General features: G+C 36.5%; 2 protein-coding genes across 2 annotated transcripts in view; one reads left to right on the forward strand and one right to left on the reverse strand.

Annotated features, from left to right (window-relative positions):
* Positions 1-1,307: 1,307 nt before the first annotated feature.
* On the reverse strand, positions 1,308-13,387 carry LOC306886657 (rRNA-processing protein FCF1 homolog). Its single transcript, XM_079443953.1, has 8 exons — positions 13,303-13,387; positions 13,148-13,215; positions 12,594-12,665; positions 7,536-7,684; positions 5,229-5,301; positions 3,672-3,759; positions 2,978-3,072; positions 1,308-2,271 (listed from the first exon to the last, which is right to left on the reverse strand). The coding sequence occupies exons 1-8, from the start codon at positions 13,303-13,305 to the stop codon at positions 2,223-2,225; spliced, it is 597 nt and encodes a 198-aa protein (XP_079300079.1). The 5' UTR covers positions 13,306-13,387; the 3' UTR covers positions 1,308-2,222.
* Positions 13,388-13,401: 14 nt separating this feature from the next.
* LOC306886658 (apoptosis-resistant E3 ubiquitin protein ligase 1-like) overlaps positions 13,402-13,977 on the forward strand; it is a 38,881-nt gene continuing 38,305 nt past the window's right edge. Inside the window, exon 1 of the mRNA XM_079443954.1 lies at positions 13,402-13,478. The gene's annotated coding sequence lies outside the window, so the exon portion shown is untranslated. The remainder of the gene's footprint in view (positions 13,479-13,977) is intronic.

The raw sequence follows: 13,977 nt of genomic DNA on the forward strand, positions 1-13,977 counted from the left end.
TGGCTGCTCTGTAAATTCTTCGTCATCAGTTAGGAACCTAGGCATACTTTTTGACAGCAATCTTTCCTTTGAAAAACATGTATCTAGCATTTGTAAAACTGCATTTTTCCATTTTAAAAATATATCTGAATTACGACCTATGCTCTCAATGTCAAATGCAGAAACAATTCATGCATTCATGACCTCGAGGCTAGATTATTGTAATGCTTTATTGGGTGGTTGCTCTGCACGTTTAATAAACAAACTCCAGCTGGTTCAAAATGCAGCAGCTAGAGTTCTTACTAGAACAAGGAAGTATGACCTCATTAGCCCGGTTCTGTCAACACTGCACTGGCTCCCTATTAAACATCGTACACATTTAAAGATCTTGCTAATTACTTATAAAGCCCTGAATGGTTTGGCACCTCAGTATTTGAGTGAGCTCTTATTGCATTATAGTCCTTCACGCCCACTGCGATCTCAAAACTCTGGCCATTTGATATTACCTAGAATATCAAAATCAACTGTGGGCGGGAGATCGTTTTCCTATTTAGCGCCCAAACTCTGGAACAATCTATCTAACACTGTTCGGGAAGCAAACACACTCTGTCAGTTTAAATCTAGATTAAAGACCCATCTCTTTAACCTGGCTTATACATAATACACGATCCCATTTCTATAATTCAAATCCATTAAAGGATTGTTAAACTGCATTAATTAGGTCAACCGGAACCGGGAACACTTCCCAAAACACCTGATGTACCTTTTACATTGTTAGAAGAATGGCATCTACGCTAATATTAATCTGTTTCTTTCTTATTCCGAGGTCACCATAGCCACCCAGATCCAGACTGTATCCAGATCAGATGGTGAATCAGCACCTAGAGATGACCTCTACAGCCAGGACACCTAGATGAGCTTCAGAGACTGATCCCCAGTGAATACCCTGTCTCCTAGACGGCCATCGGGACAAGACCACAGGAACCAGATGAGTCCTTTGCACAATCTGATTCTGCTTTAGCCTAGATTTAAACTGCTGATTTTGTCTGGCCAGAGGAGAATGATACTATATAAACTATTTCCCTGTCTAAATACTGCAAGGCTGATATAAAGCCACCCAGCTTTATATCAAGCCGATGTAAAGCTGCTTTGACACAATTTGCATTGTTAAAAGCGCTATACAAATAATATTGACTTAACTTGACTTGAACAAGGAGTCGTGTAGCATGTTCCGAAAGAAAGAGCCTGATCTTCCTAATGTTGTATAAAGCAAATCTGCAGGACCAGGCAGTTTTAGCAATGTGGTCTAAGAAATTCAATGCTCAGTTAATCCTATATATGCAAGTTTATAACAATGGTCAATGATTTGTGATCATTTTACACATACTGCTTGGCGCACCTACGACAGTGTAGTGATTTTAAGACAGGCATAAATCATTCCTTAGAACAGCAAAAGCAAGATGGTAAAAAACAATTATTTAGCCAGCTGTACATTGTCCAAGTAGCCTATTTTACAATTAATTGCATTCAAGTCATCCTGTGTGTAGCACTGCAGAATGTAAATATGGTTTTAGCCACAAGAAGCCAACGGTAATTAACAATAATAATTGACAAACAACATAATTTGACAAACAAGGGTACTGATAAATTTATCTATGGTGATTTTTTTTTATTTATGACAGCTTCCAAGCAAAAGGGATCCAACCAGATGTGTAAACAACTGACAGAGATGTCATTGTTAAGATGAAGACAAAAGACAAAAAAATCCTAAGATTCTATGAACATAAAAGTGTCAGGGAGTGGCTTCAGGGGAAAGGTTCATTATTATTTAAAACTGCATTGGTGAGCTGTTAACATATTGTAACAGTTAAAGACTACTAGGCCAATTTAATATGTTTGATTAAATCAATATCATTGATGGGAGACACCAAATAATTTAAATCAATAACACATTTATATCAAGAAGAGGAGGTCCTAGATCACCGAAGTTCCCCACAACAGCCACTAGATTTGGACTAGTCATTTAGGTTAGTCATTTTCATTGATTGCAGATCATTTTCCTCCTATTTTTCCCCACCTTTTAATTTCCTCTGATGTACTCTGAACTGCTCAGGATCTGGGATGCCAAAAAATGTATTGTACTGAGTTCTGAACAATTCACAGGGGAAATATTTTAAATGTAGAAGGTGGGGGTTTATTCACAAAAAAATTCTAATAAAAAAAACAAACAAACAAACAAACATCTACATCCGTGGTGCGCCATAATCGTCTGGCATCCTCTCAATGTTATACCTGAAAAAAAAAAATTATAACAGTTATAATTTACACAGGTGACAAGATAATACTCTTCTGTTACAATAATCGGTCGACAATTTCAATCAATCGGTCGGACTTTAAGCAGGGCATGCTAGTTAGAAATTTTGTCCGACTTAAGATGGTGACAATGCCATGTCACTGTAACATATGCCATCAAAGTATTGTGTGAGCGATTTGAGAGCAGTTGGCTGGCTCAATCCAGAGGGACCATGTGCGTTTCATGTTATTCTGACACCTTAATTTCCAGTATTGCTCACAAATCTGTGTTTTTATAATATTAGTAACTTATTTCATGCATCCCTAATACAAAATAAAATTAAAATTAAATGCAATTTTAATGTTATTTTAATAGTATTGGCCTATGTTAAACTTTATTCATCTATATACAGGTGATTTATTAAGCAGTACTTAAAATTGTGAACGAGAAGTGTTTGTTGCAAGTTAAAAAAGGTTCAAAACGTCTGTGTATATAACAAATATTGCATCCAATCCACTCAATCTATGAAAAAGTACGCAAACACTGCCAGATCATCAATACAGGGAGCAGAAAGCATCTGACTTCAGTCAAATTCTGGAGTTTGCACATAACTTTCTCACTTGCACTCACCAGCTGATATGGCAAACCCACCAGACCCACTCCTCAGAACATTAAGGTAAGATTTAGCAAAGAGAGCTTGAGTACCTGTGATTGGAGATGTACATGATGGGGACTCCTGGGATCTTCCGAATCCTCCTTTTTAGGTCCCTGTCCACCGTGGCCACAATGTAACATTTGTGCTAATGAAACAAATGGGAATGCTTTAGTCATAATATAAAGGGTATCAGCTCTGAGATTAGAATTGTTTCATAGTCTCACTTATTTTATCGATTTGTGAATTTCTTTCATTTTCACTCCCAATTTGAGAATCTCATTTTATTTATTTGTTTGATTGCTTGCTTTTGTGAACCCTCCACATTTGCTGTGCCTTAACCTTCATAATGCATTCAAAATCTGCATTCGACTTTGCATTCCTGGGTCCATTTGGACCTGGTGGAATGAAAGCTTATTACACAGTCATATTTCTGAACTAAAGCAATATTGTATCTGATCAGTAACTTCTAATTAATGAAAATACATTTTAAAGTTTTTATTGTTAGTGTTTTTACAACATTTTACCCTCTTTTTTATTAAATTGAACCATGAAAAAAATGATCATCAATAGGTGTGTATATTAATGTTTATCAAAATTCAGTCCTAATGGCGTGTGATTTTTGAAGCTAATTTTTTGAGAGAAGCCACATTTCTGTAGCTTCTGTAGAGTAACACCTTTACTAAGATGCTGCCATCTTAGTAAAGGTAAACTATTATAACCCCACAGATTACACCGTTCTCATACCTGCGTTACTCTTTGCACCAAGCAGTCATCAGCATATGTTCCTTTGTGTGAGCAAGGTAATCGATCAAAGCGGGGATCTTTTGCAATCCTGCAAATAAAGTTCAAATCAGCATAAAAACCAAGGAAGAAAGCGTAGCCTCTTTCATACAAAAAACCTGTTAAAACCACACTGAAATGCCAATTTGCACTTTTCTGGTAAATGCACCACATCTACTATTCACATACACAATAGCTTTCTATCTTTTATCTACATCGTTACCATTCCAGATGCTGACAACTTTTGATGAAATGACCAAAAATACACTGGAAACAGGGCTTCTCTCTCTCACTCAATTTTTGGGATTTTGCATAGAATTTGTGGGTGTCAGAGAGCCGCTATCAATATGCCAGACACTGCAGGAAATCGGGATGTCTGCCACAAATCAGAACAGAGATGACAGATTTCTTCTATTGTCCTCATTTGTAAGTCACTTTGGAAAAAAACATCTTCTAAATGATTACATGCAAATGTAATATAAATTCTGTTGAAACTGTAATGTTATCAAATTTGACAAACTGTTCAAATGTCATTTACGGCAAATGACATTGCTGTCCACAATGTAGTTAATCTAATGACCACTGCAGTGGCACACACTGCAACAACGGTGGAACTGAAGTTACTACTGCTTAAGCCAGCAAATGCTGCAGCTGATTTACCAGCATTTCAAAAACTGTTCACACACGAGCTCTAAAAAGAAAAATGCCTTTTAATTAAAACATTGCGACAAGCATGATACGCTAAGGCCAAACAAAGCTAGTAATTTGCCATAAGATCAGAGAAATTTCTGCAAGATATATATCATGCATATGCATTTACTTGTGCATTAAAATTATATATTTTATATGTGTGTAATGAACATTAAGATTACAATGTATTTGTTCATTTGGTTCTGTGAAATAGTGAATGGCATGTTTGTTGTTCCTGATGCTGGTCTGCGTTACACATTGCACTGTGTTGTCAGGATAACGTTTTAGGGGATGCATTTTTAGGATCAACTGCCGCAGAGGTCTAACAGTGCTCATCACTGCCAAAGTGATTACGATGGCCAATCAAATCAGAGAAGACTAGCTTTACTGTTCAGAGTAGCCGAGTGTGTGTCCCAGCATTTCAGTTTTAACAGTGAAAGAGTGCAAGATTTAAGTAGCTAAACATATTTGCCAACTGTTTTATGACAGAAATGTTAAACAACTGACAGAATTATGCTTTTTTTGTTGTTGAAGTTTTACATAGAAAATAGGTGTGATTCATGTAATTCACAACAGAATGTGATTTAAAGTGAATGTGTGCATATCTTAAAATAAAACTATTATTTGCAAATAGTTCAACTTTTGATTTTACAAACAACACTTATTTTACAGCTTTTCATTATTCCCTTTAAATCTTTCATTTAAATAAACAAAAACAGGACATTTAAATAAAAAGGATTATTATTATGCCCCTGTCCGCAAATACTGGTTTGGTCCCCAGTGTTCAAGACACTGATACTGTAACATGCATGTCATGAAAGTGTGCATTACCGCAAAGCCACTCGAAACTTCATCCCTAATTTCTCAAGCTCAGCCATCACACAGTCCGTTATGCAAGGAACACCTGAATGACACAACAACAAAAAATATTAGCTTAATTATTAGCTTGAAAACTGCAAATGTATGTTAGTAGTTTAATCAGACTGTGTAACTTGTATGAAGAGTAGGGGCTGTATGCATAAAGCACTCAGACAGGGTAAAAATTTATATTAATACATACAGGGAATTAAAATAGGCCTTCCCATTTCATTCATCAAAAATTATTGAACAAAGAAACCTGCTACTAAAATACCATTTTGTGTTGTAATAAATCATGAACAAATGAATGGTGTCATATAATACTATTACATCAAACCCAAAATTCATTTTTACATGTTGTTTGAACTGAAATATGTGTTGGAAGTGCGTGTACACAACCACCCTGTAATGATAAAAATCCACCCAGTGTTTTTTTTTTTTTAAATCCCCATAAATAACCCTTCTCAGATCAAGCCATTCACAGATTCTTGGCAGAGTGACGCAGTTCTGCACAAGCCCCTCCCAAGATGATACTGTCAATAGTAACCACAGTGCTTGGCCCCTAATAAGAACACTAACGGATATAATAGGTGCCTACGCACCTTCGGTGCTTGGCCCCTAAGACGACAAAATAATTACCAATCATATGAAATTAGTATTAATAAAAAAAAATATTTGTACTACAGAGAACACAAAAGTGGCTTGTAGTTGTAGGTACATTTTCAGACGTTTAATGAGGCTCAGAGGTGGCATGAGTGCAATTCAATTTATAAATGTGGAGATTGTTTTAAATATTAAATTTTGAAAACAGAAATATTAAATGAATTAAATACACTAAAAATGAAACTGAAACCACCAGCAGGTGGCGGCATGTCACTGATTTTGTCACTGAATCATTTATTCAGTTGATTCGTTCGAACGGCTGATTCATTCCAGAATGAAGCAAGTCTTTATGAATGGGTAATCATAAATCACTGACTCACTAGATTCGTTCAAAAATGCATGCGGTGTTTGCCTTTAAAGATGCACAGCGGCTCAACTGTTACTTGATTTGGAACTATTTTCGTTGATGATATGGAGTAAAATCATGCAGTACTTGTTTATTGATCTTTTGAATTGAATCAATATCACATTTGCAAACTCCCTTATTAATTATTAAAAGCTGTCGCTCTCCTTATCGTGATCTGTGGGCGCACAGAAAATGACAGCGCTTGAGCGAGTTATCAAGACTCAAAAGCACGTGCAAATGTGATACATTCCATCGGAACCTGCGGGAATGAGTATAATTATTATTAATATCCGCAATCCCGTGCCAAAAATCAAGTTCTGCTCTGTGTTCTCTGCTAATAACCCGACTGCGAATGATGCGAGAGGCGTCACCATGTTGTCAGTGAGAAGCTGCAGTCGTGGCGGGGATGATTTTTGGTGCGCCAAAAAACAACAACAGTGCGCTTCATGTTTCTTTTCCCCTCATTTTTTCCAATTGATGGAGATCCGTCGTAGCGATAGAAAACTTTAATCCCTGATAACTTTTAAAATGGATTGAACACAGAGCAGTTTTTCCGTGAGAGGACCCAGAGAGGAGTGATTTCAGAATGCTTAGAGTGGAGAGAGGATTTGGCTTTGATCACATCCCCCTCAGCAGGCTGAATACACCTCGTCTTTCCTTAATTTAAGACCTATTCAAACTAAAATTAAGACATTTACTACACTATTTGAGAAATGTAAGCATATTTACAGCCTTAAAATTATGAAAAGTGAATTTAAGACATTAAGGACAGGCGGAACCCTGCAATTGATGGAAATCCGTCGTAGCGATGGAGAACTTTAATCCATGTGTAAACTCTGTATTATATACAGCATCATTTTTGTTCAATGTTGCTACAATGGAATCTCCACAGTGATCAATTTATCCAATATATGAAAGTGACATGACATGTAGGCAAGTATGGTGTCCAATACTCCGAATTTGTGCTATGCATTTATCCCATCCAAGTACACACACACCTGGAGCAGCCATTTTTGTTGTGGCACCCAGGGAGCAGTTTGGGGTTCGGAGCCTTGCTCAAGGGCACCTCAGTCATGTTACTGAGGCTGGAAGAGAGTGTTGTACATTCATTCCCTCCCACCTACAATCCCTGCTGGAATTGTAGACTCGAACCCGCTGCCTTTGGGTTATAAGTCAGACTCTCTAACCATTATGCCACAACTGCCCCCATAACACCCATACTCTTTCTTATCAGCATTGATGAAAGTAATTCTGAGAATGTGGAAACTTACATTTAGCATAGAGGCAGTCCATCATTGACTGGACAACATCTAATTTGGCCTTAATAGAAAAGTTGATAAAGTTGGTATCAACAAGGATGTAATATGGAGGTCCAAGCTGGGTGTTGTATTGAAAGAACATACAAGATGGGTACTTTGCTCTGAAAGAAAGATAGGTTGAGGCATAAATTATTATATATAATTAATGCAAACACATGCATACAAAGACTCAAAAGTATTACTCAACATATTACTATAATTATCACTACAGGAATTATATAGACGTTTAAGAGAACAGAAGTTTGTGCACTGAAATTCATTTTCTGTGATGACGTCACGTTCGACTAGGCCTGACAGAAGTTATAAGTTTGATTTGATATTCTGATGCACAAAACCTTCTAAAGTGATCATTTACCTAAGAAGACTTGGTAATACCACTGGTACAGCTTGTACAGTTGTACAGACGTTTTGGTGCATGAAACTTATGGAAAACATTGACTTTCATTGTATGGACAAAAACAGCCAATTAATTCAAATTAGGGGTTCTATGGATCATAGTTGTTCTGTGATCTGTGCGGATCAGCCCAACCGTTTGGCATGGAAGTGATTCGTGGCTTAGTTGCAAAGTTTAACCATCATAGACTGATGCACATGTGCTTCTAAGTTTTGACAATTAAACATTCAATCATTTTTAAACAATTAAAGAAGTGGAGAACACAATTTTGTACTCGCATGCTGTTTTCTGCGCACACACTAAGCTTGTTTCAGAAACTGCTAGAACACAGAATTCAGTTTTCTGTTGCGTCTTCTCGCACTTGAATGGACATATACCTACAAATGTATCTCAGAATACATGTTTCAGCAAGTTTTTGTTCATTTATTTCATTAGTGACTGTTCTGTTATTATTAATAATGTTTGAACTTTATTAGGTTGGTAGTATTTGCTGTGGTATCTTAATAAATAGAACGCAAAGTTACATTTTTGCGTAATATGAATTGATCTGTGAGTTTTGTGATCCGTTGAGCCCCAATTCAAATATCTTTTGTACTTTACAGACAGACAGACAGACAGAGAGAGAGAGAGAGAGAGAGAGAGAAGAAAATCCAATGAGTTTGGAATGTTGTGAAGGTCAGTAAATGATGACAGAATTATCATTGTGGGGTGAACTACTGCTTAAGAATATTTACAGTCATGGCCAAAAATATCGGCACCCTTGGTAAATATGATCGAAGGCGGCTGTGTGTTGTTTTTGAGGTTTGGATTATTGTACGGTTGGAAGATCCAAACATGGCCCATTATAAGATTTCTAACAGAGTCAGTCACATTGATTTTTTTATCTGTTGGTATTTGATAGAATCCATGATGCCATGTGTCTAAACGAGCAGAAATATAGGCCCACAACATCAAAAATAGAGCAATATACAGTGCCGGTGAAATTCATGTTCATTTGGATTTAAATCTGGAGATTGACTTGGGAAATCTTTCCATTTCTTTTCCCTTATAAATTCCTTGACTGAACAGGCAGGGTGTTTTGGGTCATTGTCCTGATGCAATATGAAGCACTTCCCAATGAATCTGGTGGCATTTTCTTGAATATTGGTAGGCAAGACGGTTTTGTACCCTTCCAAATTCATTCTGCTACTGTCATCCTACATCAAGTCATCAGTAAAGTTGAGAGGGCCTGTTCCAGAGACAGCCACGCATGCCCATGCCATGACACCACCTCCACCATGCTTTACAGATGAGGCTGTATGCTTGGGATCATTGCAGTTCCATTTTTTCTCCACATTTTTGTTTTCCCATCACTTAGATAAAGGTTCATCTTTGTCTCATCGGTCCATAAACACAGTTCCAAAACTCTTCTGGCTCACCTTTGTGCTTTTTTGCAAACTCTAATCTTGCCTTTCTATGTTTGGTGCTGGTCAGAGGTTTGCATCTTGCTGTGTAGCATCTGTAATTCTGTGTCAGTCTCCTGAGGACAGTAGATTGTCAGAGCATCACCCCAGCTTTCTGGAAGTTGTTGGTGATTTTACAGACACGTCTTTTAGGATTCATTTTCACAGCTTTTATGATTTGTCTGTCATCGACTACTGTTGTTTGCTGGTGGTTGTTGGTTGCTGGTGGTTTCCAAACTCTTGATTTCTCCATGCCCTTTGTTTTTGCTAGAGCTCTAATGGACTTCCTCTTTTCTTTAAGCATCCAAATTGCTTGCTTTTCTCTCAAAGTCAGCTCCCTCGTCTTCATCCTGGTTTGTGTGTGTCATCATCGAATGCAAGATTCAGAATACAGAAGTAATGGATATAACTGATATGACACATTCCCTGCTTTTAATATCTGAAGAATGCAACAGGAGATTAATGCAACAAGACCTGTGAGGCAACTGTTCCAGTACTTATGCTCACATCAGATAGAGGGATGAAACTCTAAAAGTGCTGAACTTCTTAGCTGGTAAAACATGCATGTGTTGAAACGGCTAATAATAAAATGTGACATTCTGTAGTTTTGTCTCATTCATCTTTTAATCATATTTGCAAATGTCTTGACTACACAGCCAACAGAGCAATTTTGTCTTTCCTGTTCCAATACTTTTTGAGGGCACTGTATTTCATTGTACACCAAACCCATCTTGAGTGTTTGATGCTAAAAAGCTCATTTTTTAGTTTCATCTGACCATAGAGGCCCATCCCATTTGAAGTGCCAGTCGTGTCTGATAACTGAATATGCTAGAGTTTGTTTTTGGATGAGCTAGGATAATTTTTCTTGAAACCCTCCCGAACAACATGTGGTGATGTAGGTGCTGTTTGACAATTTTTTTTAAGGTTTTCTGACCCCGAGACTCAACTATTTTCTGCAATTCTCCAGCTGTGGTCCTTGGAGAGTCTTTAGCCACTCAAACTCTCCTTCTCACCGTGCATTAGGACGATATAGACACACGTCCTCTTCCAGGCAGTTTTGTAACATTTTTTACTTACTTTACTTTACTTTAGTCATTTAGCAGACACTTTTGTCCAAAGCGACTTACAAATAAGAAAAAGTAACTAAAACTAAAAAGTTACAACTCTATAAATACTATCTACCCACATATTTAAGAAAATAAAGAAATTAAATAAAATTGACACATGCATATAACAAAAACATTTCAATAATAAACATATCAATGAAAAAATTAAATAAAAAGCTACTACTATCCCTTGCCGGTGTCCCTGCCCGGTGGAGTCGCACGGTAGAGTCGATGGTCTTTACACTCTTTACTTTTTCTTTTATTTTTTGTTGATTGGAAATTCTTAATTATTGCCCTGATGGTGGAAATGGGAATTTTCACTGCTCTAGCTCTTTTCTTAAAGCCACTTCACTAATTTGTGAAGCTCAATTATTTTTTGCTGCACATCAGAAATATTCTTTTTTTTTTTCTCATTGTTATGGATGATTAAGGGAATTTGGGCTTTGTTTTCCCTCCTGTTTATATTTCTGTGAAACAGGAAGCCATGGCTGGATAATGTCATGTTCATAATCACCCTGGAGTGCTCAAAATTGTGAAAATGAATGGGAATATACTTCAGAGATATTTTACTCATACGAATTTCTAGGGGTGCCAATAACATGAATTTGAGAAAACATTTCATAATGATATTTCCCCCCATTTTAAATTCTTATCCAATGAAAGGTTAGATTTTTGTGATTTTTTTTTTAAATCAAAAATCAAAAGGATTAACAACACAGATTCATTTTCACAGGCTTCTTTGATCATATTTACCAAGGGTGCCAATATTTTTGGCCATGACTGTATATGATAAATCATTAATGGTAAATTGACAAGTATGGATTAAAAGAATAAAAATAATGAGACATTGCAAATATCTTGTTTTATGAAAAATTTGTCTCATGTCTAATTTGAATAAATATTTTAATTGTTTAATTAAAATAAATGAATATAATGAGTTGATTAACAATGGTATTAAATAGTAAACAATTAGGGCTGGGCGATATATCGAACGCGATGATCATGCGCATCTCGTCAGTAAAGCCAGTTCCGTGATTAGCGGTAAATCTCCATCACCTGTTTTCAAATGGAGCGGCATTTAATACACAGAGCCGTAGATCACTGACAAGCTACGCAATATCACGTTCATTATCGAAGGCGATTCATCTGCGATAATGAATGCGATATTTCGATAATGAACGTGATAGTACGTTTACATGGACATCGATTTTAATACGATTAAGACAATACTCTGATTAAGTGTCTACCATCTAAACAGAGATTTTTGATTACCTTAATCCAGCTAAAGTCATATTTGAAGTAAACAGAAATCGAATTAAAATGTGGAGTATTCCTATTTTAGTCGCATTATTGAAGTGCAGTACAGACATGTAAACACCTTAATCAAACTATTACCGTCGTGTAGGACTTTTCACTGCATTTTGCGGCGGGATACACACACGGCATTGGTCAACCGTTTGACGACAAATAAAAGAGCTTCAACACCATCTGTATGCACGTACAAAGAATTAACTGCACTTGAAGCTTTCATAACATTGAAACACCCAAAACTGTATATGGCATCATCACAAAGACGAACTATATATTTATACTTGAAATTCTGGAGGGGACGTCGGATGGCGTCACGTGGTGACGTAATGACGCATGCCATTAATCGATCTATGTACTATAACATGTAAAACGTAATCTTAATATTGTTTTATTCAGAATAAGGTAAATAATTAGATTACTGATGTCCATGTAAACATAGTCATTGTGTAGCTTGTCAGTGAACTACGGCTCTGTGTAGTTAATGCCACTCCACTTGAAAGCAGGTGATGGAGATTTACCACTAAATCACGGAACCAGCTTTACTGACGAGATGCGCATGCAATTGCATGTGATATATCGCCCAGCCCTATAAACAATGTTAAAACATTAGCATGGAGCCTTAAAATATTGTTCAATTATGTCAACATTGCATTAAAAAGATCAACACAATGCACAATTCTATTTTCATAAGATATTTGTCCTGCACGCATCAACAGATGCAAAGTAACACAATCAGAAATATAGAATTCAAACTTACACTTCTTGCTCTTTAATGACTGAAGGATCCGCTTTCTTCTTCTTTTGTGTTTTTGCTCTGTCCTGTTCTTTTCTGGACAAAAAGAATGGAAAAAAGCAAGGTTATGAGATGCTACTTTTTAAAGACTGTGCATAGTGTACCAAATTGAGTTATTTTCAACTCGATCACTCAAATATGCATTTTCAAGCATCACAAAATTAATGCCAGAAATGATATTTATAACAGTAAACGGATCTTATAAAGAGTGCTTCACATTGAGGCCCAACAGGAAAAATAAATGGCAGTAACATTGAATAGCAGTGTATCACGGTCTCTGTAAAAGTTAAGCAGCAAAAACTGTTTTCAACATTGATATTAAAAGGAAAAAGTTTCTCGATAACACCAAATCAAAACAACCCAAATTTTGACCGATAACGTTTGTGTAATTTATATCAGTTTAATATTTTATTAGATTCTCTCTGTGACACGCTACCAATATTATCATCTTGTGAGAAGCATTTTAATCCATGTGTTGCTAATAAATAATATAATACAATACAAACGATGATACTCACATCCTCTGATCCTTTAAACTGATCATTCTTTTCATCGTGGCATATTTTTTCTGTTTCTTCTGTTTTCCCTAATTCACACAAACACAAGTTGTCACTCAACCAAAGAAGAAATAAAGCCATTGTTAAGCATTATTGAGATAAACACCTTATTTTACCATGACGGCTGAAAATGCTCGAGATTAGCATCTAGTCCTCGTGTGCGACAAAGAGTCCTCTGACGTCAACATTATGCGACACTTTCCACATTTACTAACGCAGCGTCATTTCCTGCGTCATCTATGCTAGCGCTAGATCCCGCGGTGTTTCCGGTTCTCAAAAGACATCCATCAAGGTAAATATCTAGAAGACAGTACTGCAGCTGTTGTCTAAATATGAATAGTAAAGAGTCGTACAGTACTTTATAGGCTTAATTGATTACTTTTAACCGCACTGTGGGTATTTCAGTACTGAGTGTTGTTTTTCTATGGCATTGTGTGATTGTTCTGGTCGTATATGTTGTGTTTATGCCACTGATTCGGAGTTCAGGATATGTAGGTTTAGATTGTTATTTAGGTAGGCAATATATGATAACATTTTTCGGGGACTTTAGTTTTGTGTATTTTGCTTCACTAGTATGCACCGATGAAATATATTTAATATTAAAGTCTGTACTGATAACAGGACTTCAATGTTTAAAGACCTAAACGACATCATGGAAGCGCTGCAGTAATTATTTAGCAGAGGTGAAACTAAGGGTGCACGTGTACATCTTCATGGTGTAAGAATGGATGCAAAGTTGTTACTGTAAAAGTATTCAAGTGAAAGTATAATTTTTTTCCACATTATGAAAT

The sequence above is a fragment of the Barbus barbus genome (assembly GCF_936440315.1).
Source record: "Barbus barbus genome assembly, chromosome: 20".
Taxonomy (NCBI): Eukaryota; Metazoa; Chordata; class Actinopteri; order Cypriniformes; family Cyprinidae; genus Barbus; species Barbus barbus.